Raw genomic sequence first — 25,573 nt, forward strand, 5'->3', positions numbered from 1 at the left:
TGGTGTAGTCTGGCTATTAAGCTAGCAGCACAAAGCAGGGCTGGCGCACATGTAGTTCAAACTCAGCCTATGCCGAGTACATGCATCTCTTTATTAATTTAAAGAGTCCATTTTATACTTATAAGCAGGATCTACTCTCTGCAAGAGTGAGATTGAAGTCTGTCTCCGGCCATTTGTAACCCAAGATGTCAAACACCATCCACTAGGACAGAAGCATTTTGTTACAGGTCCAGATTAATTTGTACCCAATTGTTCTTAGCCATCTTTTGAAGCCATCTCTGGCCCACTCATAACTCTTATAACATCACTGAATGCTTCAAAAACTCCAGAAAACTGTAAAGATACTAACGTCCAGGATTAGAAAAAAAAAAAAAAGGGGGTGGGGTGACTTGGGTAAATATAAGTAAAATAATGGGGGGGAGTGGGAGAGAAGGTATCAGGTTCACTCTGTAAGGCCCCTGCCACACATTACATTTTATTGCACGATCCCTCAGTTCATTACATAATATATGTAGACCAGCCACACATGGGATATAATTATTACACCATAAAAATGCCATCCCACTATAAAAGAGCCAACCATCTACCAAGTTAGTGCTTGAGAATGTGTAACAACTTTGTAAATGTTTTCTATCCAGCTTTCATTTGAACATGTGGCAGGGCTCTAAAGAACTGAAGGATGGAATTGGTAATGCCAGTTGATTTGGTTTTATGGAAAAAAGAGGAGGGCCTATTAACCTGATTTGGGATGACCGGGCTGGCTAATGCAGGTAATTGCATGGAGAGTCAGTAGCTAGTTTTAGATGGTTTTAATACACTTCACTGTGCATTTTTAAAATAAATTTTTTAAAAAAATTATAGACCTGTGCGATAGCAGCAATGAACATTTTAATTTGATTAAGAACTGGCTGACAATTCTCAAGTCTCTGCCAGTGGGGAATGGTTGAATGGAAGCATTGATGGAGAATTTCACAGGGCTCAGTAATGGATCTCACACTATTCAACACTTTAATCAATGATCTGGGAAATGGCTTTAAAACTGCTGCTGATTTAGAAGTGGCAGAGTAGTGAATGACAAAGATGGGACATTTGTATGAAGCAGGCTGGATAGCTGGGAAAGCCAGGTATCTTAGCCCAACGAAGAGTATTTATACCCGAAAGCTTGCAAAGAAGAATTTTTCTAACTATTTGAGTTTGTCTAATAAAAGATATCCAATTTACCCAAAGAACCTTGTCTTAAAACCAAAGGCTTTTTCATGCAGCCAAGTGCCAAGCTGTGCATTTTAGAATCAGGAACATGGATTATAGCTCCAGGCTGTATGGGGCATGGTATCCTGGGAAGAAGTGACTTGAGCATCATGGTGGACTGATGACTCCATATCTGGGGCAGGCAACCTATGGCCTGCAGGCAGGATCCAGCCTATAGAGTTCCGGCTCTCGGAGATTTGGTAGCAAAGAAGCAGTAGTGAGTAGGAGGAAGAGTGGTGTTTTTGTACTCATGAGATACTAGAATAGCATGGACAGTTTTGTGGTGTGAAATGAAAAAAGATTGGGAAAGGGTGTAGAAAAGAGCCCTCTGAAATGCATGTGGGAGCTTGGCGGAGGGGGGAATACTTTTTACTGTGAAACCTCAGCTCTTATCCAGATTTTTTTGTAAACTAAAACTACAAGTGATGCAGAATACCTTCATGTAAAAGAAAAAGAGTCCTGAAGTCACTGGTTACTCAAAAGTAATGGACAAAGCCATAACAAGGATCAGTGGCCAGATGAATTCAAGTTAGAAATGCGGCACAAAGTCGGTGAAGCTGATTATAACCTTGGTACAAGGGGAGTAGCGCATTCTCACAGTCTTGGTGGCATCACACCTAGATCCAAAAGCTTGCTGGAAACTATGATTTCCATTAACTATACAAGTTACTACACTCAACGCAGGAGTCACCAGAGGAAACATAAGGTTTTGGCATCTTTTGTACTGTCTTCCTTTGTGAAGTGCTCCTATGCTGTGATAATGTTATGGTATCCAGGTTGTAGCCATATTGGCCCAGAGGGAAAAGTAATCGGGATTCCTAGTAGAGGTGATATCTTTTATTAGACCAACTAGATTTTTGCATAAAAAAATTCTTTAATTGCAAACTTTCAGGCATGAACACCCTTCATCAGGCATCAGAGAAAAGATTGTAAAGTTCTTCTTGGTAGAAATGAAAGCTCATTTTCTTAGGAGAGTAGGAAGTTGCTTAACTTTACAGTGTGCTGCTGAGGCAGAGAGGTGCTGTCCTCATTGACAGATGGGAATAGTCTTAAACATGCCTTCATACTGAAATCAAGCTTCAGGGTTATCTTCTACCCCCTTAGGCCCATGAGCTGCTCCTCCTTATCTCTGCCTTGTAGCCTATGCTTCAGCAATGCAGTAGAGCCCTTCTTGGAAGAAGTCTGTCCATTACTTGTCTCTCTTTCTGTGCTTGGCTCAAATTGCACACAAGCAATGGGAAAACGGGGTGCAGAAGGGCAGGAATGCAGGTGGAGTGCACTGTGGGATTGCAACTCGTGGTCTTTTCTGCTGGGCGCTTGCAACCCCTTTGCATGTGCGAGACTGGAGGAAGGTGACCTAGGACTAGGTAGCACTTAACACTTTCTCCTTACTTACAGTGCAGATGGCTTAATCTCGGGGTGGCCAACCAACACACATGGCATGGGCAGCCTCTGCATGTGGCCCATTGGGGTGGGGACAGGCAGCACAGTAGCAGACTGGGCAGAAAGCAGAGGAGGATATCCAGGAAGGAATAAGGAGCAGAAAGCAGAGCGGGCAGGAGGCAGGGATTAAAGTGGTGCTTGGAGGGTGTGGGGTGAATTTTTGGGGGTCCCACTGGCCTAAGTGACTTGTCCAAGGTTACAGGGAGGCTATCCTAGCATGGGCTTGGAAAACAGTAATTCAACCTTGGGGTGGTGGGTGTAGGGCAGAGCTTGTCGCTTCACTGATTTATAATTTCCTCCTCTCTGCACATGGTTTTTGTTCCTGACCTCCGTGCCCCAGACTTGGGTGGCCTTGTTTGTGCAAATGGAGCATCCCGCCAGGCTGCTGTAGTTGCTCGTGTTCATTTCCCATGGCCTGATTGGAAAATAAAGTGAGTTGCAAGGCAATTACCGCAGTGGGATAGGAGTCTAGAGAGCCGGGCTGGGGGGTGGTATCACTATCTGAGCTGCATTTGCTATTTCAAAGCTAGCTTTGTCTCCCAGAATGCCAAGGGCAGCAAGCAAGAGACTAGCTGAGAGGAGAGACCTCTGGCCACCCCCCATCTAGCGCCATATTCTCGATAGCAGTTTTTTTTCTACACATGAGCTCAGAGCCCAAATGTCACTGAACAAAGACATGCTGGAGCTTGCTCTTCTGGCTCCTTGTCCTCTTTTCGGGTCCTTTCTGGCTTTTCTTCAGCCTTAGGGCTACAGAAGGAGACTGGACAGGTGGATGTGGAGTGAGGCCCAAAAGGGGGCTCGGGAAGTGTGCTTACAAGAGGCCGTCACAAGACCTGGGGCTCTCACTCGGGACACCTGGATTCAATTTCCACCTGTGTCCCTGGCTTGTTTTGAAGCCTTTGTAAATATTACTTCCTTATTCCTGTTCCCACAAAAGCATCCTTTGCCTTACCAATTCAAGTTCTGTGGGCAGGGGCTTTTTGCTGCCGCATGTATGGCAATCCACAGGGCTGCAAGGGGCTGGAACTCAATCCCTTTACTCAGGTCAGTGGGCATATCTACACATTCATTAGTGTGCACATTAAATGCCTAGAGGTACCAGATTTATACACATACTTTTTTTCTAGCGACACACCGGAGATCTGCTGCTTCGGAGGAGGCTCGATTAATCGAGTCTGCTCTGTACACAAGCTGAAGGGAATTGCACTGCACCACGTGCAGTTGTATAAGTGGCAAAAAATGCTCATCAGCACACAGAAAATGGCAGTGGTGTGCTTTTGGACTAACGCATCTCTGAGAGGTTTTAGTTCAAAAGCATGCTGCTGCCATTTTCTCAGTGCTGATGCACATTTTGCTGTTTATACAACTGCATGCATCACAGCGCCAGACACTTTTCAAAGCACCCAGTGCTGTGACACATACACATGTAAAAATGGCCTCCATTGTGAAGTGCTAGAAAAATGTGCACTAGGCTATTTTAATGCACATTGGCTAAAGAGCACAGTTTTTTGTGACACTTGAATGCATGTTAAAATAGGCTAATGCGCATTAAAGCGCACATGTAGATGTGCCCAGTGTGCTTTAACTGAAAGAACTGAGCCAGGAGGGGAATTCAGTTCCTCGGGCCATTCAAGTCTTGGCCTCTCTACCCAGGGGCCAACCCCAGTGAAATGTCTTGGGGTGCAGGTACATGCCCTTTTTTGTTGTTGTTGGGTCCGGACAAATACCTTATTAAACTCATCTCGGAGGCCCACGTGGTCTCGTTGTCACTCTCTGATACCTGGGCTTTGTCCTCAGAAAGGTAGCAATTTGATTGCAGGCTTTCTTGGGCAGATCCTGTGGAGTTACAGTCATCTGAGCACTGTGGTTTTAGAAGCACAGCCCTGGACGGTACTACCGTACAGGTACTTGAGAGAAGTGTAGCCATAGTTTGTCCATATGTTCCCCAAATGTCTGTCCCTCCTGGCTTCACACGTAATGTGGCATAGTGGATTCTGGCCAAGGGGCACGTTCACCAGTGAGAGAAACTCCAAAGCAAATCTCACTCCCCCTCTGCTTTGCTACAGCTGCTCCTTCCACATTGAAAAACATCCCACATACACCACGTGCTTCAAAGCAGAAGGTGAGTTGTCAGCCCAGGCACGAGTGCATCCAGGGCACACGCGAGCAGGCTTTCATCTGTTGCTAACATGGCTCTTTTAATTGCGTCTGTAATTTTACAAGACTGAGGCTTTCTTCTTGCAGAGGGAGAGCAGAAAATGCCTCTGAGGAAATGAAAGGCATTCTCTTTCCTTGATCATGATTGCTCTTTTTCACACTTTCAGCCATCTTAATTGCAAGTGGTTGCACTCGATTTAAAGGAGGTGACTGTCGGTTTTTATTGAGGCTAGGAGTATTTGATCTGTATGCACTGGTTTCGGAAACTGGCTTGCTAGCGAGAGCCTCGCGTACCGAATTGAAAGCACCCTTCCCTTTTTGGGAAGAACTGCTGTTCTTTTCATTTCAGGAAGCTAGACATTTTCTCCTTGCCTTCTATGGGCTTGATCTTGAGATGTTAAATCACTGCCATTCTTGCTTGGAGCTCTGGGTCTCGTGAGGCTTGGGGTAGGGGTGGGAGGGATCAGATGCCTACTTATGGCAGTCATGAAACAAAGGGTCACATGAGATGCGGAAGTGTAGGTAGAGTTTGGTGTTTAACTGTACTCCCCTACACAGTAGGTGTGTCTACACGTGTACATTTAGTGGGCAGTAATCGAAATTACTAAGCAGCAAGGGTGTACTTTTAAATGTGCATGCCCATACTGCACAGTAAATATGGCAACTTATGCTGATTTGCAAGTAAATTTGATACTTGCATTATGGAAGTATCAAATTTACACTGGATTTATTTAATGTGCAGTAACGCATGTGCGGTAGACATCATACTGCGCAGTAGCACTGTGTGTACGGACTGACGTGGGAATAACTTTAATCCCATGTCAAACCACACTCAGTGTTAATGCACTTTAACACCTGCATGTATAGACACCAGCCTTCCTGCTTACTGTGCAGTAACTTATTGTGCAATAAATTTAAACTGGCATAAATGCTCACGTAGACATGCCCAGTGCATCTAGAGGTGCCTTCCAGCTTTCCTCCGATGCCCAAAAGTCTCTAGGCCATGTGCACAAACTCCTGTCGACCCTTGGGAACATGCTCTATTTATTGGCTTTGCTTCCGTTCATTTAGATTTGATTAACACGTTTCACTGCACAGTGGAGCAGATGTTCTTGACATGCTGTATGAGGAGATAACCTATGAGGTGTTCTTTTGTTTCTCATTGCTCTAATTCCATGGGATTTTTAGTGCAGAGAGAATTGATGAACATGCTGGCCGGAGGGAGACAAATGACAAGCTGCTCTGTGCTTGTTAGCTGTTCTGTGCCTCCTTTCTCTAGCCATCGCCCTGGTACCTGGGCTGCTGACTCTTCCCTCAGAGGAAATCCTTACTGAAAGAGAAATCCAACAATTGCTGCCGTGAAGCACAGCTATTGCCATTTATCAGATCTTGCTCGCGGCTCCAGAGAACGTGATGACTTTAGCTTTGCAGCTTGAAGGGGAATTTTAATTACTTCTTAAATATCAGCTGGCTAATGGGGAACTCTTTGCTCCATTATTTTCAATAAACGCCCACACTGATTTTGTTCAGAGATGAGGAAATACATCTGCGTATTGTTCAAAGGTCTCATCTTTCCCCAGTCTCCAGCTTCCAGAATCACACAGAAGAGCAGAAGACATGGTAGAAAAGCAAATTGCCAAATACTAGACAAGTTACTATGTCAACTGTTTTCACTCTCGAGCCAGGCTTGGGTTGAGAGAGTGCTTGGATAGGCACGTTTGTAGGGTTTTAGTTGCGTGGCCTTATTTGTTTTGCCTAAGAAATGGGAATGGTGCCTACGCCTGGTGTGAGGAGCGTGCTGTGCTGTTTGAAGTGCTATCTTTTGGGTGAGGTCTACTGCCAGAGCCCTGGCAATCATCTAGGAGTAGCTTTTTAGGGACATGAGTGAACAACGGGTCTCTTGGGCCAGAGAGTTCAGTCCTCTGCATTGACAAGCAGCCATCTAATCAAAGAGGCCTAAAAATTGTCTACTCTATCCTTTTACCCACCACAGCTACCAACTCTGTTACAGAAACAACCTTCCAGTGTACAACAGCTATAAAGCAGGGGAGATGTGGGTACTGCTAATGTCCTGTGCCTGCAACATCCGCTTATATAGTGTGTGTGTGTGTGTGTGTGTGTGTACATGATCCCTGTGTAGCTCTAGAGTTTCTGGGTTTCACCTGGCTGCTGGCCCTTTGCGTGGGCTAACATGTCTAGAGGTGCTGTCACTTGGCCATGACCGTGACAAGGATGACACCTTGACCAACGACCAACTTTGGCCAGATTTTGGAATGGAAACCTTGATGACCCTCTCCACTCAGCACTGGTGAGGCCTCCCCTGGAGTACTGTGTCCAGTTCTAGGTCCTACACTTTAAAAAGATGTGGACAGTTCAGAGAGAGTCCAGCAGCGAGGAGTGAAAATGACTGGAGGCCTGGGAAGCAAGACTTGTATGAGGAAAGGCTGAATAAGCTAGTTTGGAGAAGAGAAGGCTGAGGGGGATTTGATAAGCTTTCAAATACCTGAAGGGCAATTAGAGAGGATGGAGATGGGCTTGTTTTGTGGCCACAGGGGACATCGGCGATGAATTCAAATTGCAACAGGGGAAATTAAGGTTGGAAATAAGGAGAAGCTTTCTAACTCTAAGGGTGATCAAGCAATGGAACAGCCTCCTAGAGAAGCTGTGGCTTCTTCATCCCTGGAAATGTTCAAGTGAAGGCTGGATAGACACTTGTCTAGGCTGATTTTAGTTGGGGGTCCTCCTTCCTTGAGCACAGGGCTGGACTAGATGACCCTGTGAGGTCATTTCATATAGACTCATAGAAAATGAGGGTTGAAGGGACCTCAGAAGTCGCCTCTAGTCCAACCCCCCGCTCCAAGCAGGATCAGCCCCAGCTACATCATCCCAGCCAAGGCTTTGTCTACCTGGGTCTTCAAAACCTCCAAGGATGGAGACTTCACCACCTCTCTGGGGAGCCCGTTCCAGTGCTTCACCACCCTGCTATTGAGAGAGGTTTTTTTTTTTCCTAATATCCAAACTAAACCTCCCTTGCTGCAACTTGAGCCCATTGCTCTTTGTCCTGTTTGCCCCCACCAGTCCAGCTCCAGTCTCTTTGCAGCCCCCCTGCAGGGAGGTGACGGCTGCTATTCAGTCCCCTTTGGTCTCCTCTTCTCTTCTCCAGACTGTCAGCCCAGTTCCCTCAGCCTCTCCTCACCAGTCCTGTCCCCCAGCCCCACAACCATTTTCATTGCCCTCCACTGGACTCTCTCCAACTTGTCCACATCCTTTCTGCAGTGGGGGGCCCACATCTGGACACGGGACTCCAGATGTGGCCTCCCCAGTGCTGAACAGAGGGGAAGAATCACGTCCCTCAATCTGCTGGCACCGCTCCTGCCAATGCAGCCCTGGATGCCGGTAGCCTTCTTGGCACCAAGGGCGCACTGCTGGCTCCTGTCCAGCTTCTTGTCCCCTGTCTCCCCAGGTCCTTTCTGCAGTCCTGCGTCCCTTCCAGCCTTATGTTCCCATAATGAAAGTCTGTCTCCTCTCCCATCTTCTGATCCATGCCACGGAGCCCTTTGCCTTGAACTTTTGCAACCTGTCTTTCCTTTCTTCTTGATTATTTTATTCCATTGCTTTTCTTGACCATTTCCTAATTTCACAGGCAACTGTTCTCCATCCCTGTCTTGTTTTGGGTTTTTGCCCCAATCCTGCCTGCAGTGCTCAGCCTCTTCCTCAATTTTAATTAATTTTTTGGTACAGCGCTCTGAATGTGCAAACACCTGACCTGTTCACAGAGGTGTATGTTCAGCAGTTTACCTAATTCGCTTGCAGATTAAATGTTCTCTGCACCATCTGCTGCTCTGATAGAGCTGCAGAGGGGGTTGGCAGGGAGGGATGTGTCTGATAAAGACTGTAACCCCGACCCCAGAAGACACTTTATCTAAAAATGTTTGCAGTAGATAGTATCAAACTGCTTCCCTGGAGAGGCTGGCTGTATTTAATGGGAGTGATTGACGCTGAGAGAATACCATTTGATCATTCGATACAGATCCCATCTGGAAAAATCCAGTCTTTATTCTTAGCTGGGTTTGATCCTGGAAGGAAGATCTCTTCCTCCTCTTAATAATTGTCTGGATTGACAGCAGCACTGTCTGGGAGCGTAGTGCTAGCGTTTGAATACAAAACTCCCCAAAGGCCTGTTTTGGAAATTCTCTGCTCCATTAAGAATGCTTATAGTGCATTTAGGAGTTGTAATTAATGATGCCTTGTACACCTGGGGGATCTCAACGGGCCTGAACTGCTGGTTGTATAAATTAATTATGCTAGCGATTTGCTTAGATTGCAGCTGTAAGCCAGGGGTTTGTGGGAGGGGAGCTTATTCTAATAATCACAATTTTAGGAGTGAAGGAAACCTATTGGATCTGTTGAACCCAGATAATGAAGGTTTGTCCCTAATTGGGCTTTTCTTTCAGTGTCCATCTTTCTAGAAGAGCGGTTCTCAGTCAGGGTATTGCAGCACCCTGGGGTGCTGTGAGGTCCTTTTGAGGACTGCCATGACATCCGGCTCTTGAGAGAAGAGGCAACTGCCTGGGATCCTGCGTCTGCCCCAGGGACCTGGCAGCCCACCCTGCAGCCCCTCTCACCTGCTCTGGGAGCACGGGAGGAGCAAGGGAATGAGGCTTTTCCAGCCTGGATCCTTCCCCCTCTCATCCCATGCTTCTGGACCCGGTGGGAGCGGCAGCAGCGTATTCAAGTCCCTGGAGGAGCTGCCACAGCCATAGGGGTTGTGCTCGCTGCCTTCTGTACAGGCTAAGGGGAGGGTCTTGCCCCTCTGCTTAATGTCAGACTAATGCTGCATTTAGGGTCAGGAAGGAATATTATCCCCTTGGTCGGATTGGTATGGTGTGTATGTGTGTGTGGGGGGGGGGGGGGGTGGGTGGGAAGGGGTTGCTTTCCTCTCCACTGGCTCATGGCTCTGTACATGGGATCTCTCGAGTGTATATTAACAACCCTTGCAACACCAGGACGTTAGCCACCTTGGTCCTCTGCCTGACCGGTGGCAGGTTCGAGTGCTGTGTCTGGTGTTGTGTTAGGAGTGATGGTAGTTTTACTAAGAGGTTAGATGGTGGGAGTTGTCTAGGATGGTTTCGGCAGGGCTGATCCTGCCTTGGGCAGGGGTTGGCCTACAAGTGAGCTCTGGAGCCTTTTTAGCCCCACTTCTCTCTGATGCTATTTCCTAGCTAAATATCCACGACAGGAAATGGGAAGGGGAACTAAGGCAGGGAGGTGGACTGACTTGCCAAGGTTGAACTGGTGGAGCCCACAGTGAAATCCCACATCCTCAGTAGACCACGCAGATGTCCCAAGTGCTGTGCTGCCCTTTAAAAACTTTTATGTGGAATGACAGTCAGGAGGGTAGGATATGTCTCCAGTTTTAGCCTGTTTTAACATTTTGTTGTCTTTGTACCTTCTAGAGGCCATGTCTAGTAGTTTATGCCAGCTTCATTGCTAGGGGCTTTCGATGGGTGATGGAGCACAGGCCCCGTTTTACCTTTCTCTACACCACAGTTCTCCCATTATGCATGAAGCAAGGGCTTTGTGAGTGATCTTTCACTGGACCAACTGCATGGGTGGGATAGATTAGAGATGTCAAAGGTATGGTCCGTGGGTTGGATCCAGCCTGTGGACTGACCCAGTGCACTGCATGCAGTGGCCCTGCCCTGCATGCTGCATTTGGCCCTGCTTATAGCAGAAGGGCCCAGTCTGGGCCATGCATGATCTGGGGGCCAGATAAGTTTGACACCCCTGGGATAGACTGTAGACAAGTTTTTGAAGACAGGGGAGTTGAAGAAGAATTGCCTTGCGTTCTGCAGCTTGTCTAAGTCTATCTCAGCCATGCAGCTGATCCCTGAAAAGAGATCACCCGCAACAGTCCTTGTCTCTTGCACCGTCACGACTGTAACATCACTCCAGCACTACTCTCCTTTTAGCTAGTCTCAAATGTTTGACTTTCCCTGTCCCTCCCTTCAGTTCCCACAGGACTGTGCCCATATTTATTAGCCTCTCCATGCTGCTTTGTAACTTAGCCTCAGGCTCTTTGCTTCTTCCAGTTCTTTAGCCCTGCTGCTATATACCAAGCTGGTCCATGCCTTTGTGGCCTCATTTGGATGGAGTACCCTGCAAGTGCTGGATTTAAAGCAGCAGATGGAACGACATTGATCTACCAAAGAGAAGGGGTTAGTTATGGTGTTTTAGCAGAGAGTCTGATTCATTGAGAATGAGTTATCCATAGCTAAGGATCAAATCATCTAATGATGGCTGCCCTTGAAGAGGATGGCTTATGCCTTCTTGGAGTGAACAGCATTTTACACTGGATAGGTGGAGGACAGGGTGTTTCCCCTGCTTTGTCCAGGTGTGGACGAGACTAGATGGGGCAGGGGAGAATGAAGCCTGTTTATATTAAACCTGGGATTCCTTAAAAGGCAACACCAATACTTTGCAGGAGATTCTGGTGATCTGCATCATGTCTCTCCCATGGGGTCCTCCTCCAAGCAAAGGATTGCATGGGGTGCCTTCTGCCCTATATCCTCCATGTCTCTGTCCTATTATTTTATCCCATTAATTTCATGACTCTGTGCCATGATGAGGTGATTTTGGAAGGATTGGAGCGTTCTGACTAGGTTCAGTCCAAGAACAGTGTTCACATCCACTTCAAACTCAAATGAGAGTACGAGGTTAATGACAGACGATAAAGCTCCCTGAATGCCTGAATGAATTCCTTTAAGGAGACACGAGCAAGATATTTATGACTCTTGAAATCTTCGGTTTGTGCTGTCTTCCTAATCCACAAAGATGTGACACTGGGTCACTGGGATGTTGTTGTGTGTATGCAGACTGGCTCTTGGGAGAGCTAGCAGCCTGTTTATAGCAGGGTTAGCCCTGAATGTGAGTTTGCATGCACAGGTGGTCGTCTTATTGTAGGGTTCCTGTGCTGTGTGCTCTAATACCTATGCATGTGCAGACATGCCCAGTGCTTTTACACTGGCCTAAATTTACTGCGCAGTAAGCAGAAATAAGCTGACATCTACACGTGTACGCGTTAAAGTACATTAACGCTGTGTGCGGACTGACTTGATACTAAAGTTATTCCCAAGTCAGTCCATACACAGTGTTACTGCACAGTAAGGCGTCAACATGTGTGTTAATGTACAGTAACTAATTGGGCGTAAATCTGGTACCTGCATGTTGCAGGTAAATTGGATGCTTATCTTGCTGGGATCCTATGACCCCAGCTGACTTCCTGCCCTTTGGGCAGGGGGCTGGACTCGATCTCCCGAGGTCCTTTCCAGCCCTAATGTCTATGAAATCTATGAAATTTACATTCAAGTTGGCATAAATCTCCATATTGACTGCACACTATGGTCATTCGTATGTTGACATGTGCCTGTACTGCACAGTAAATGTTCCTGTGTAGATGTGCTCATTGTCAGGTTGCTGGTATTACCTACCAGTTGATATTTACCTTCAGTGTGTGTTGCATCTCCCTGGTTTTTTCCTCTGGGTGACTTCCACTGGCAGCCATAGTGTGTGTGGCTCAGCTAAGATTCAACCCAGGGGTCTCGTAGTCTTAGTTGTCCTCCTAAGTGAGCCTTTCTCCAGATGAGAGAAGCAGATGTTCTAGTCATGCATCTTTGTTGCTTCTGGATAGTGTAATTATATCAAGGGGGGGGATACATTCAAGATTCATGGTGGGCTCCTATCCTCGGTAGTGCCGCTTAGATCACTTGAGGGAATTTGCTGGTCATGGAAATGGTGGGTATAGTGGGGATGAAGCAGTTCAGTGTGTAGGGGATTAGGTCTGGGACTCAAGACCCTTGCTTTGCTGTAGGCACCTTGTCTAAACTTAGGCAAGTTGCTTAGTCTCTGTGCAATGGGGTTAACGGCATTTCCCTACCTTGCCGGCTTGTAAGGCTGCTACACTAAGCTCATACGTTTGATGTGAACCCTGGGAATACATGGGGCTTTGGCCACCTTGGACGTGATGCTGAATTTGGTTTCTGAGTCCTGGTTCAGTGCCTTTATCACAAGAAACAAATTTTTGACCTCTTATCTGTTCCTTCCACCCTCAAGACTTGTACCAATATCCTTCTGCAACCTTCCTGCTTTGACAGAAAAAAAAAAAAGGCAACGGGAGCCAACAGCAGCCATGGACATCTTGAATGCCTGCTCGCTGCGGTACGCTGAGCACAGAGCTGATTTCCTTATGACTTGGATAACACGATTTTTTTTTTTTTTTTTTTTTTTTTGGAAACCAGGGCCCCAAGCATCAATATCTGTGTCTGATTTACAGAATGCCTTAAGACGAGCTGACAAGCTATTATGCTCATCCCTCCCCAGCCTCCGAGCTGGCTCATCCATTTTTCTGTCCACAGAACAATTGCGTTGTGAAGACCGGCTGAAATAAATCTCCGTGCAGCCGTAGCGCGTGTTTATCAGCCAGATGGAATATACTCGGCTATCGACGTGCCAGTTGGCAGATGGACCTCAGTCTTCCCACCAAACATAAATCTTTTATGGTGTTGAGCTGTTGAAAGGGGTATCTGTTACCTTTTAGTTAGTTGCAGGAGTGAGGCTGACTGTTGGGTTGCATTACTTTTGGAGATGCATCACACCAGGTTTTAATAGCTGTTCAGGGAAAGCAGGCACTTAGGTGGATGTGTTCTGTTCTCCCTGTGCAAGTTGGACAGGGCCCGTTGAATAGAAGTTGGGTGGGTGGAGGACATGGTTGAGGGGTTTAGGTAAAGATGGATTTGCCTCAAGGTCAGAATATCTTCATCTTGTCTGTCTCTTGCATTGGCACTGGTTCTGCTCCTTGGAGACTGGAGCTGGTGCCCAGCTATGGTCACCCTGTCATCAGAAGGATGCTGAGAGGATATAGAGGGGGTTGGCCTGTGAGTTGTATATGGGCTGAGAAGAACAAGGCGGTTTCATGCAGAGAAAAGATTTCATGGGGTCGTGATAGCAGTAGTCAACTGTTTGAAAGAAGATGGAGTACAACTATTCTTTCTGCCACAGAAAGCAGGAGACAAGGCTATGAGACCCCAACTGGAGCAGAGCAGGTTTTAGAGAAAGTTCCTGACTGTGAGAGCACTGGAGCAATGGCACAAACTTCCCAGAGATTCATAGGGTCTCTTCTTTGATGGTTTCCAGGCATCATCTGGGCTTGGGTAGGGACAGTGCAGCCTGTGTCTGGGCAGGAGGTTGCAGCTGATGCCTCCTGAGGCTTGTGTGTCCCCATTTCTGCAAAGCGTGCGGTATCCGAGGATTAAAGAGATGGGGGGAGGTTGTTGGGGAGAAGAGGGTGAGTGAGTAACATATTCATTTCCTCCAAGACCTACTGGCTCTTGGCCTCTCTCCTAACACTTAATGAGTAACCTGTGCCGACTGGAAAGGGAATACCTGTCGGCTTAAAATTTGACCGAGCCCCTTGAATTCTTCACCCTGCACTAACACCTTTTTTGTTATTAGATGATCTTAAGGGCCCACAATTTCCCAAAAGGCTGTATCCACTGGTTATCCATTGCCCTCCACTAGGCTCCCTGACTCCTTCCTGACTGCCAGCATCTCCTGCCATTTCAGTCCTAAGGCCCAGCTCTGCCAATGCACTTTAGTCCCAGCCACTTGTACCCTTATTGGGCCCACCCAGTCTTAGGATAGCACTTAAATAAGGCCCAGTTAGGCCTTATCTAAAGCCAGGCCAGGGCTGCACACAGCGACTGATGCTGAAAGGGTCTCCCACCCCTGCTGCTATCCCTCAGCCATGCCCCCATGACTCAGCTGCTTGTGATGGTCCAGGAGCATCATAAGAGACTGGAAACCCCCCCTCCCTATGCCCTTTCCCTGCCTCTGATACATGAAGGATGCAGACCAATGGCTTGAAGTTGCAGCCAGATAGGTTTAGATTGGATTTCAGGGGAAAAAAACAAACTTCTTTGCTGTTGGAGCCGGGAGGCAGTGAAACAGGTTGCCCAGGGGAGGTGCAGACTTTCCATCACTGGAGGAGTTCGAGAAGAGGTGGGACAACTACTGACCGGGGCTCATCTAGGTGTGGTGATGCCTATCTTCTACTGCAAGGATTTCTGAGGGTTTTGGGTTTTGCTAGTTGTCCCCTCCACGCCTTTCTGCTCCATGTGTCAGGGGGGTTTTAAGCCTCCCTTGGAGGTACTGGGTGTTGGTTGCAGGCCAGGCAGGGGATGTGCACTGGGCTGTGCCAGTGCTCCTGCTGGGACCAACCCTGGAGGGTCTTGCCCCTTTGCTCAGAGTCAGGCCAAAACCATACTGGAGGTCCCCCCCCGGTCAGATTAGTACAGACTGGGGGGAGTTTGCCTTTTCCTGTAGCGAGGGCACGGCTCTACCTGGGATCTCTTGAGTGTATATTAACAACCTTTGCAGCAGCAGGACATTGGCTGCTGTAGTTCCCCTGCTGTACCCACGGCAGGGCCAGGTGTGGTGTCTAGTGCTGTGGTGGGATTGTCAGTCATTTTATGAAGAGTTTAGACAGTGGATTCGTCGACTCTGGAGAACATCGAGTATTTCCCTTCCCTTGAAAGCACCCTCTCGCAGAAGGCTGATGTCGATGAAGAAATCCAACATCGCCTCAAATGTGTAAGTGCAGCCTTTGGATGCCTGAAGAAGCAGGTGTTCAAAGATCATGACATGCGTTTGAAACAAATCTATGGTTTAATTGTGATCTCCACCTTGCTGTATGGAGCTGAGGCATGGACAAGGTACAGGAGACATCTAAAATTGTTGGAGAAGTACCATGAAAGCTGCGTGCGGAAGGTCCTCTGAATCCAATGGGAAGACCGACTCGCCAACATCAGTGTCCTCTTGCAAGGAAAATGCCACAAGTATCGAGGCGACAATCATCCAACATCAACTTCGCTGAGCCAGCCACATCACCTGGATGTCTGACTCCAAACTCCTAAAGGAAGTTTTATTCTCCCTGCTCAGCCAAGGTGCATGCTCAAAAGTAGGGCAGAGCAAGTGCTTCAAGGACGTCCTCAAGGCCAGCTTGAAAAAGTTCAACACCTGTGTCAGTTCATTGGAGACGATTGCCCAGGACCACCCCAAATAGAGGAAGAGTCTGCTGCAGCGACCTCAGTACTTTGAAACCTCACGACGACAATAGGAGATGGAAAAGCGGGAGCAGCAGAAACAGCGTGTTGCGGACCAAATCGGGAATCCAGAGCCACCCACCCCGCACGGAAGCACGTGTCCAAGCTGCAGCAGAGTCTGCTGATCCCAGATAGCCAGCATCAGCCCTCTTCGGACACACAGATAAGACTATCGTGGAAGACAGTCACCCTCCACTGTAAGGGATTGCCAAAGAAGAAGAGACGATGGATGTGTCTGGGTTGGTTTGGACAGGGCTGGTCCTGTCCTTGGACGAGATGCGACCTCCAGCCCTACTTCTCTAGGATTTCATGAAGATGAGCTGCTTGCCTGTGGCCAACTGTCTGTATGTTAATCTCTGGAGGACAAGGGGGGTCTTATGGAAAGACGGATCTATTGAAGTACCTTTCTGTCTTTATCTCTGAGCACTGGCAGCTGCCACGAGCCAGTCGTTTCGCGGGTGAGCAGCTCTGCTCTTCACTTCTCTGGCTCACTCCTGACCTTTGGCTAAGACTCATTTCTCTGGGCACCCTTATTATTTCCCCACTGACATTTTCCCTTCCTCCTTCAGCCCCAGCCGGATACGTTTTCATTACTTGCTTGCTCCCTCTCCAAGCCTGTTGGCAGCTGCGGGTTGTAAAACCTTTTGACAAGCCCTTGATCCTGCTTTATTGCTGCAGCAGTGTCCTGAGCTTTCTCGCTTACGGCTGAACTGTTCAGACAAAATACCCTTACATCTAAATTCGCCCCGTGTGCTCCAGCTAAAACGGGGTGTAGATGAAGTTTGACCAGTAGGCTTCAAGGCTTTTGCTGGTCACCTGAAAGCGTTGGGGTAGGATTTTTTGCTTCCCCCTGCATGCTGCTGGCTTGTCTCCCTTTCTTCTGAAGCAGTGGGATGTTATCCACAGTGTGCTGATGCTTCTGCCAATATATAGCAAACCTCTGAAGTTCCTGCCTTGAAGGTCTTGCTCTTCCACTCAGTGCCCAGTGTGGGCTCAGGAAGGATTTTTCCCCTAGGTCTGACTGGTGTGGACTATAGGGTTTCCACCTTTGGTAGCCTGGGGCAGGGTCCTCTTCTTCGGGTTTTCTGAGCATCTAAGAAACAGCAACTTTCTTGCTTTGCAGGGCATTTCTGTTTTTCCCTCTGGCCCGTTGTAGGTGCTCTTGGCCCATCAGGTTTTATAGCTGCAAGAGGGTTTGTAGTGGTGACTTTGGGTCCAGGGATGGATCACATCTGCTCTAATCAGAAAGCGCATCAGGACTGACTACCAAGAGATGTGCCCAAAAAGAGGGAGCGGCTTACTGGGCCCACCATGTCCAGTTCCTGGCATTCATGGGCAACGGTTGACCTAAGGATGCTCTGGAGGGTGGTGAAGAGGTGGTGTCCTTGCTCAGTGAAGTCCGGACACGGAGCATTAGCAGAGCTCAGTGGATTGAGCCATATCTTTGCAAAACACATGCTGCTGAACAACAGGAGACAGCCCTTTCAAGTTCACAGAGAACCTGGCCGGTGGGAACCAGAACAAATCGTCTTCCTTCTCGTGCTCCCTTGCTGCAATTTCTCAGAGGTTTAGTGGCTTCTCATCAGAGCCAGCCCCCTTGACCTTGTGCCACGGCACTGTTGGGCACTGCCATGACTATTAGCAGCTGCTGAGCTGCCCTGTGAGATGGTTACAAGGCAGTGGAGGATAGCAGTATGCGGCTCTCCTGATACTCTCCAGCTGTTGCTTTCCAAGTCTTTCCTGTCCTGTGGTAGCAATGCAGAATTGGGGGCACAAAGGTTTGTGTAGGATCTGTAGCAGGGCTGGAAGTTGGACTTGAGCTGTCTTGGCTGCTACCCCAAGTGCCCCCTCTTTTGTCTGTTGGCCATGTGTTCAGGCTATATTGAAGCGGGGCACCCCTCTCAGTGTTTCAATCCAGTCTGATCCTATTTAATGCCCATATTTAAACCGCACAAGACCTGCTGAATTGAGCTAAATCAGCTTAAGCTCATTTTCCTGAGGCCTTTCAGCCTTTGATCTGAAAACTTTCTTTCGTAGATGTTTGGGTCGGAAGGGAGCTGCGTAGAGCATCGAGTCCGACCCCCAGCCCTGGGCAGGAAAGAGTGCTGGGGTCAGATGACCCCGTCTAGGTGCATGTCCAGCCTCCTCTTAAAGGCCCCCAGGGTAGGGTAGAGCACCACCTCCCTTAGAGCCCGTTCCAGAGTCTGGCAACCCTTACTGTGAAGTTCTTCCTGACGTCCAACCTAAATCTGCTCTCCATCAGTTTGTGGTCATTGTTGCTAGTTACTCCAAGGGGTGCCCTGGTGAACAGAGCATCTCCTGTTCCTTGCTGCTCATCTCCACGATGAATTTGTAGGCGGCCACAACATCCCCTCTCAGCCTTCTCTTGTGGAAGCTGAAGAGATCCAGGTTCCTCATTCTCACTTTGTAGGTCTTTGCCTGCAGGCCCCTGACCATATGAGTGGCCTCCTCTGAACCCTCTCAAGGTTGTCCACATCCCTCTTGAAGTGCGGCACCTAAACTGGATGCAGTACTCCAGCTGCGGCCCGACCAATACTGCACAGAGGGGAAGTATCACCTCTCTGGACCTGTTTGTCACGCACCTGCTAATGCACGATGAAGTGCGTTTGGCTTTACTGATCGCTTCGTCCCACTGACCACTCATGTTCATCTTGGAGTCAGTAATGGCTCCGAGATCCCTTTCTGCTGCTGTGCTGCTGAGGGTCATCCCCTAGCCTGTAAGTGTGTTGGTGATTCTTTCTTCCTAGGTGCAGCACCTTGCACTTGTCCTTACTGAACTTCATTCTATTGTGTTCCACCCACTCTTCTAACCTGTCCAGATCTTCCTGGATTGATTCCCTATCCTCTAGTGTGTTATCTTTACCCCATAATTTGGTATCATCTGCGAATTTGGAGAGACTGCTTTCCACGCCCTTATCCAAGTCACTGATGAAGACATTGAATAGCACCAGTCCAAGGACCGAGCCTTCTGGGATTCCAGCTCGATACCAACCCATCCTCCACCACTGTCTGGGTGTGACCCCTAAGCCAATTTGCCACCCACCTGACCGTGTAATCATCTATGTCACAACCACTCAGTTTATCTGTGTGACTATAATAAGATACCATGTCGAAGGTGTTCTTAAAATCCAAGTAGATGACATCCACCATGATTCCTGTGTCTTAGCATTTTATGACCTGGTCATATAAAGAAACAAGTTTAGTCAGGTAGGATCTACCTGCTATGAACCTATGCTGTTTGCCCTTTAGCGTTGCTTTCACCTCTGGACTCCCACAAATGTAAACCTTAATTTTTTCAAAGCTTTTCCTGAGGATAGAGATGAGATTAGCCAGTCTGTAGTTACCTGGATCCTCCTTCCTCCCCCTTCTTGAAAATAGGGGCCACGCTGGCCCTTTTCCAGCCCTCTGGGACCTGACCTGAGCACCATGTGTGCTCGAACAGCCATGCCAGCAGCTCTGCTATGACACTGGCCAATTCCTTCCACACCCTTGGATGAAGATCATCTGGGCCCACTGATTTGAACACATCCAGCCCCTCCAAGTGTCTCTTCACTAAGTGAGTGCTAGCAGTTGGTGGACTGGTTTCCCTTTTGTGCCTGTCTATGATCCAATTGGGAGATTTGTCTTGCTCTGAGTTCAGGAATACTGAAGCAAAAAACTCATTGAAGAGCAGGGCTTTATCCCCTCTATATTTTCATGGTTGTTAGGGTTAGAAATAGCCCTATCTGTCACAAATTGCCCTAGTTTGTCCCGTAGGGGTCCTGTGCTACCCTGTGCCTTCTTTTTGCTCCCTGTATATCTGAAGAATGACTTTTTGTTGTCTTTAATTTTTGTTCCATTGCTGCTTTGGCCTTCCTGACTGCCCCCTGCAAATGCAGGCCAAGTAGGTATACTCTGCCTTGGTAGTCACCCCCTGCTTCCACAGCCTGTTAATGCCTCTTATTTTGCCCCTAGGCTTTCCTTTCAGCCAAAAAGATTTCTTGACCCCTTTGCCCCCCCTTTTCTGCACAATGGGATTGTCTCCATCTGTGCCCATAGGATTGCTTCCTTTAGGAATGACCACCCTTCCTGGGCTCCCAGCTCACCAATGCTCCTGTTCTTCAGTGCCTCACTAACTAGTCTCCTGAGCATACTGAAGTTAGCCTTTCTGAAGTCTAACACTTCTGCCCTACCGGTTATCTTTGCCTCCCTATGGCAGATAGTGAATTCAATCAAGTGATGGTCACTGTCCCCTAGGTTACCTTGTGTCAGTAGATCCCACACCAAGTCATCCCCTGTAGCCAGGACCAAGTCCAGCAAGGCATCTCCCCTAGTGGGACCGTATACCTCCTGCACTAGGTGAAGGTCCTGTAAGCAGGTTAAGAACCTACATGAACGGTTAGTCCTGGCTGACTGCTCCTCCCAGCAGATGTCTGGGTAGTTTAGGTCACTTGTGACAACCATGTCCTGTGACCATATGGCCTCTGGGAGCTGTCTGGAGAATTCCATGTCCAACTCATCCTCCTGATGTGGTGACCTGTAATACACCCTCACTACCAAGTCTCTTTCCACCTGACCCCCTTATATTCTGACCCACAGTACCTCAGTTTGCCCCTTCTTTGCTCCCATTTTGATTATGGAAGATATATATTGCTCCTTCACAGAGACAGCAACACCCCCCCCCTTTCTCCCTACTTTATGACATCTGTACAGCCTATAGCCCTCAATGCTTACTGCCCAATCATAGGTAGGGTCCCACCAAGTTTCAGTTAGCCCAAATAAATCAAAATTTTTGTTTGCAAGCAGGGGTGTGAGTTCCTCCTGCTTATTCCCCATGCTTTTAGCATTAGTGTAAATACATTTAAGTCCCTGATTCGTGCCCTTGTTGCCCCCGTGTCCTGATGCCCATTGGGCCCCTTAGTACTTACGTGGGCTGTTCCAGCACATGGCTCGTGGCTTATTGATCCTAGGTTCTCTGTGTCTGCATCCCTGTCCCCCGATTAACCTAGTTTAAAGCCCTGCATAGGAGATCAGCCAACCTGTAAGAGAACAGACTTTTGCCTTCTGTAGAAACATGAAGACCATCATGTCAGTTCAGTTTGAGGGTGGGTCTGTTTCATACCTGTTCACTGATATGTGACTTCCACTCCAGCTTTGAAAATGGCTGCTGGGAAAATGGCCACTAAAATGTGGCACATCCTTGGGTGGCAAGCAGCTGGAGCCAGCAGCACTTGGCAACAGCGGTGGCAGAGTCGGCGGCTCAAGGCAGCAGCGGTGCGTGGCAGCTGCAACGGGTCCTATACAGCATGGGGCGTGGGGCGGTTGCCCCGATTCACACCCACTTAGGGGTGGCCCTGATGAGGACAGCTCTATAGGAGATAGTCAGAAGGCTCAAGTTAAAGTAGTAACTATCCAAGGCTTCGTGCACACAATCAGATAATCTGGGAAAATTCTCCCAGGCTTGCTCTCCTGGTATAGAAACTTTACTTAGAGCTGCATGTACAGATATGCAAATACTGAGGCTTTAAAGAGTGGAGAGCTTGCAGTGCTGATGCTGCTTTGCACTCTCCCTTTAGTCTGCCTTGCAACAGGAGGTGGCAGTACATAGATCAGACCCAGATGCAGAAACATTCTGTTTCTCTTCTAAGAGAAGCCACAGCCTATACAGACATTCACTTTCCCAGGAGAAACTCTGCTGGGAGTGCTTTAACTCTGGTTGCTCCTGGGTTATTTCTCTGCTGGAGTGGCCATTTTTATTCTGGGAGGAAAAACCCTGAACATCTGAACACTCATGGTTTCTCCTGGGAAAGCAGTGACTCTCCCAGGAGAAACTGAATGTCTGTATGAGACTCAAGATGGGTCTTCTCCTAGCTCCTTTATTTATAAATCATGCTAATTATGACGGCTTTACAGTGATAGCCATGAACAGACCAGGAGATAGACCCTGTGCCCTAGCATTGTCTTGCTAATGTTTTAGCAACACCTTGGAGGCCTCACCTTCTAGCAGACATCTTTCCCTCTTTCCGTAGTTTTAATAAAGTCTCTGCTTCCAATCAAGTTACCCCTTTCCTCCTCGTTCCTGGAAGCTAGCACCAGGCTGGGTTGAGCTGCCAGAAGTGTGATGAGAAGGGAGTTTCGAGGCCTTTGAAGATTGCACCTGGAGAATATACCAGTTGACACATCTCCCAGGAGGAGAGGAAGGTTTGAAGGAAGGTTCAACACTGATGGGGCAACTAGTTGGTAGAAGTGGTAAAATAGAGTACAGCTCCATGGGTCCCTGGGTGGTGGCTGGCAATTGGTTGTCTTATACAGTCATTAGAATCTGATTTAGTTTCTTTTGTTATCCGGTGTGTATAATGAATGAAACTATCCTAGCATTCTTCAGACATGAAACCCCTGCATGTTTTCCTTCTGGCAGCTGGTCTAATCAGCCGGCTAACATTACAGGCTCTCTGGTCATGCCTGCCAGTCACTTCCTTAGGTCTAATAAGTACCATGTGCAAGAAACCAGAGACAAAGTCAAACCATGCGGGGCTGGGACCTGGCCGGCCGAGCTACTTGCCACAGAATCTGGCTAACACATCATGCATCTCTTCTGCATTGGGTCCTTGCCTTGAGACTTCCCAGCTCCCTCAGAGCTGTTGACTTCCTTTCTCAGAAGCAGCAAAGCTCAAGCAAGCAGCTCATTGACCTGCAGTTGTTGTCCCTGCCATCAGCCTGCCCGTGAATGGGTGAGAAGATAGCTTTGTTCCCTCTACTGTAGCCCCTGTCTCTGAATAAAGCCAGGGCATTGCGAGTGGAAATTATTTGTAATAGCCTGATGCACTAAATTTAGTGCTCAGAGGATTAAGAAGTCACCAGGAAATTGGTTTACACTGGGTATGTCTACACGGGCACATTTACTGTGTAGTAATTTAGGTTACTGCACACAAACTGAAAATTACTGCACAGTACAGGTGTGCATCTACACATGCACGCCCGTACTGCCCAGTAATGATGGTGACTTGCACTGACTTGGGCATAAATTTGATCCCTGAATGACTCCTGAGGTCCCTTCCAACCCTCATATTCTATGTATATGTATTTGTGTCTAATATATCCACCCACATGTGTATGTATTTGTGTGTGCAATGTGTGTAATCTATGCACAGATGCATATACATATATATATAATGTGTGTGTGTGTATACAGATGTTCATGTATACATATAAGTACATACATACATGTGTGTATGAAAACATACGCTATCAAGGAAGGGCCAACCTGTGTGTGTGTATATGTAATATATAGAGAGATATTACACACAGCTACAGCTGATCTCCACAGGGTTGGGGAGTGATGGGCACCCCTTTCCCCCACACCTTGCTGTCCAGACCCCTGGGTCTGTAGAGAGCCTTGGGCAGCAGGGGGAAATGGTGCCCAGAAGATGCTTAACACCTGTCCTTTGACTGAGAGAATACCCCCCACTTCTCCTTCCCCATTCCTCCGTGTCCCTCGCCTTGGCTCAACTTGTCTAGGGCTTCCAGCCCTCCTTCCTGAGGCTGCTTCATGCTTTTGGTGACTGCACAGACCTTGCAGCTCTGCTCTGCCAACCCACTCACAGGTCCCCTTTTTTTCTACAGGGCATTTTCCAGGCCGTGTTCATCGGCCACGACTGGGGTGGCTCTGTGGTGTGGAACATGTCTCTCTTCTACCCAGAGCGAGTGAAGTAAGTCTCCTTGTGATCGCTCACCTAGTCATTAGCCTTAGAGGGAGTTCTGGAGCTCTCTGACCCACCTCCGTTCCTGCCCCGTCCACCCCTAATCGTTTCTGAAACAGGATAATTTTGAAACACATTGCTAAGGAAATGCCCCTGCTATCACCATCATTTTTTTGCTAGGTTATATCTCATTGGCCCAGCTAACATTGAATTTTGAAAATATTACTTGAAATGCATTTTTTCAGCCTGAAAAATGACTCTTGTCATCTTACTCACCAGTTCTTCCTCCCTGTTTCCCATGTGTCAGTTGTTCTGACTCTCTTGAGGGATAAAAGGGATTTTGGTGACTGGTGACTGTGCAGAAGTGACACGCATCCGAGACCTGGCTGGATTCTCCGTCCCTCTGAGTGGCTTCCTGTTAAATAACTATTGCTTTGCTAAGGAAACGCATTAGCGTTGTCTGAATACTGTCCTACTAGTTTCTTTGACAAAGAAAAGTATTCAGCCTGGTGCCACTTGATGAATTTGATGTCAGTCAGTTGCTTGCTCCTGGCTAGACCTCCAGACCAGTGTGCCCCCGAGCTGCATCCTGCCCATGGAGCAGAGTCCTCTGGCCTGAAAAGGGTCCAAAAAGTTGGTGATACAGGAGAAGTAGCGGTGTTTATTGCCCTGACTCCAGGAGATAATTATTGCCTCCACTGCTTCCCTGATGCTAAATTTTTGGACCCATGGGGAGGCTGGATGACACGGCCCCATGTGCCACATTGAGCCAGGGTGTGGGTCTGGATCTAATGGTTCACAGGACAGATCTGGCATGTAGGGTTGGTTTGTGCACCATGTCTAGCCCATGAACTGGCTGCACCCCGCTCATCCAGCCCATGCCCTGAGAAGGTCGAGCACCCTTTTAAGCATCAGCTCTTTGAAGCAGAGCTGTGCTAGGTGATGCTGATGCTGGGGAAAGCTGGCCAGCTGTGAAGGCAGGCTTGCTATTTAGGCATAAGTATGGTACAAATGTTATAATAAGCTGCCTCTTTGCATTATCCTGCGCGTCTGCTGTACCATCTCTCCTGGATACACTAATGGGCTCCTTTCCACTTCTGACCCTCCATTAATGCTCTGCATCAGAGATGTTTTTCTTGAGGCTACGGCTGTCCCTGCTGATCTTGGCCAAGTGTGGGAGCTGCCTGCCAAGCTGGCAGGGGAAGGCGTGGAAGGCGGTGGTAGATGCTGAGGGTTTGCTGATGTTATTGTAGCATGTGGGAGTCCTAAGCAAGGACCAGGCAACTCGGTGAGAGGGCAGGGTGCAAGGAACATATTGGAGGCCTTGACATAGGTGCTTCTGTCTTGTAGACATCCTCCATTATGTAAAGATTGGAACTTTGGGTAACCTTGTAGAGAAATAGGCTTGCAAGGCCAGCATCCATATTTTTACTAATGTAAATGCTGATTTAGGGGTTCACACAAAGCAACTGAAACCCATGACTATAAAGAAGAGCAAGCATTGTTCAGAGCAGTAGCTGGACTGATAACTTGTAAGGCCATCCTAGTTCAAGAGTTGTTAAGAATTTGTCCTAAATTCCTTGCTGTGCTGAGGTGGGGAGGTCTTTATGATCAACCCCTTGCATTGCCATAGACCTGATCAGGTTGTAGATAGATGCATGTCATTAATGATTGTATGGAAGTGATTTGTAAACCCAGGGGAAGTGGAGAATTGTAAACCTGAGCTGTGGAAGAACAGAGCAAGATCCCGGCCTACACCCATCTTCCTAGGTGTTAGTATTTCTTTGCATTTCCATTGCCTGGTCCAAATGCTAGTCACACTCATGTTTAGCTCTCCAGTGAAGTGATGCTCTTGAGAAGAGACAA

The 25,573-nt window shown here is 47.9% G+C and overlaps 1 protein-coding gene across 2 annotated transcripts in view; it reads left to right on the top strand.

The window, feature by feature from the left end:
* EPHX2 (epoxide hydrolase 2) overlaps positions 1-25,573 on the top strand; it is an 82,948-nt gene that overhangs the window by 31,369 nt on the left and 26,006 nt on the right. For both annotated transcript variants that reach the window (XR_016439749.1, XM_090031115.1), the window contains exon 11: positions 23,631-23,716. Coding sequence is in view for 1 of the 2 variants with exons in the window: in XM_090031115.1 (XP_089887241.1) it covers positions 23,631-23,716 (86 nt within the window). In the remaining variant the exon portion in view is untranslated. The remainder of the gene's footprint in view (positions 1-23,630; positions 23,717-25,573) is intronic.

The sequence above is a fragment of the Crocodylus siamensis genome, chromosome 1 (assembly GCF_052110815.1).
Source record: "Crocodylus siamensis isolate JL-2025a chromosome 1, ASM5211081v1, whole genome shotgun sequence".
NCBI classification, from domain to species: Eukaryota; Metazoa; Chordata; order Crocodylia; family Crocodylidae; genus Crocodylus; species Crocodylus siamensis.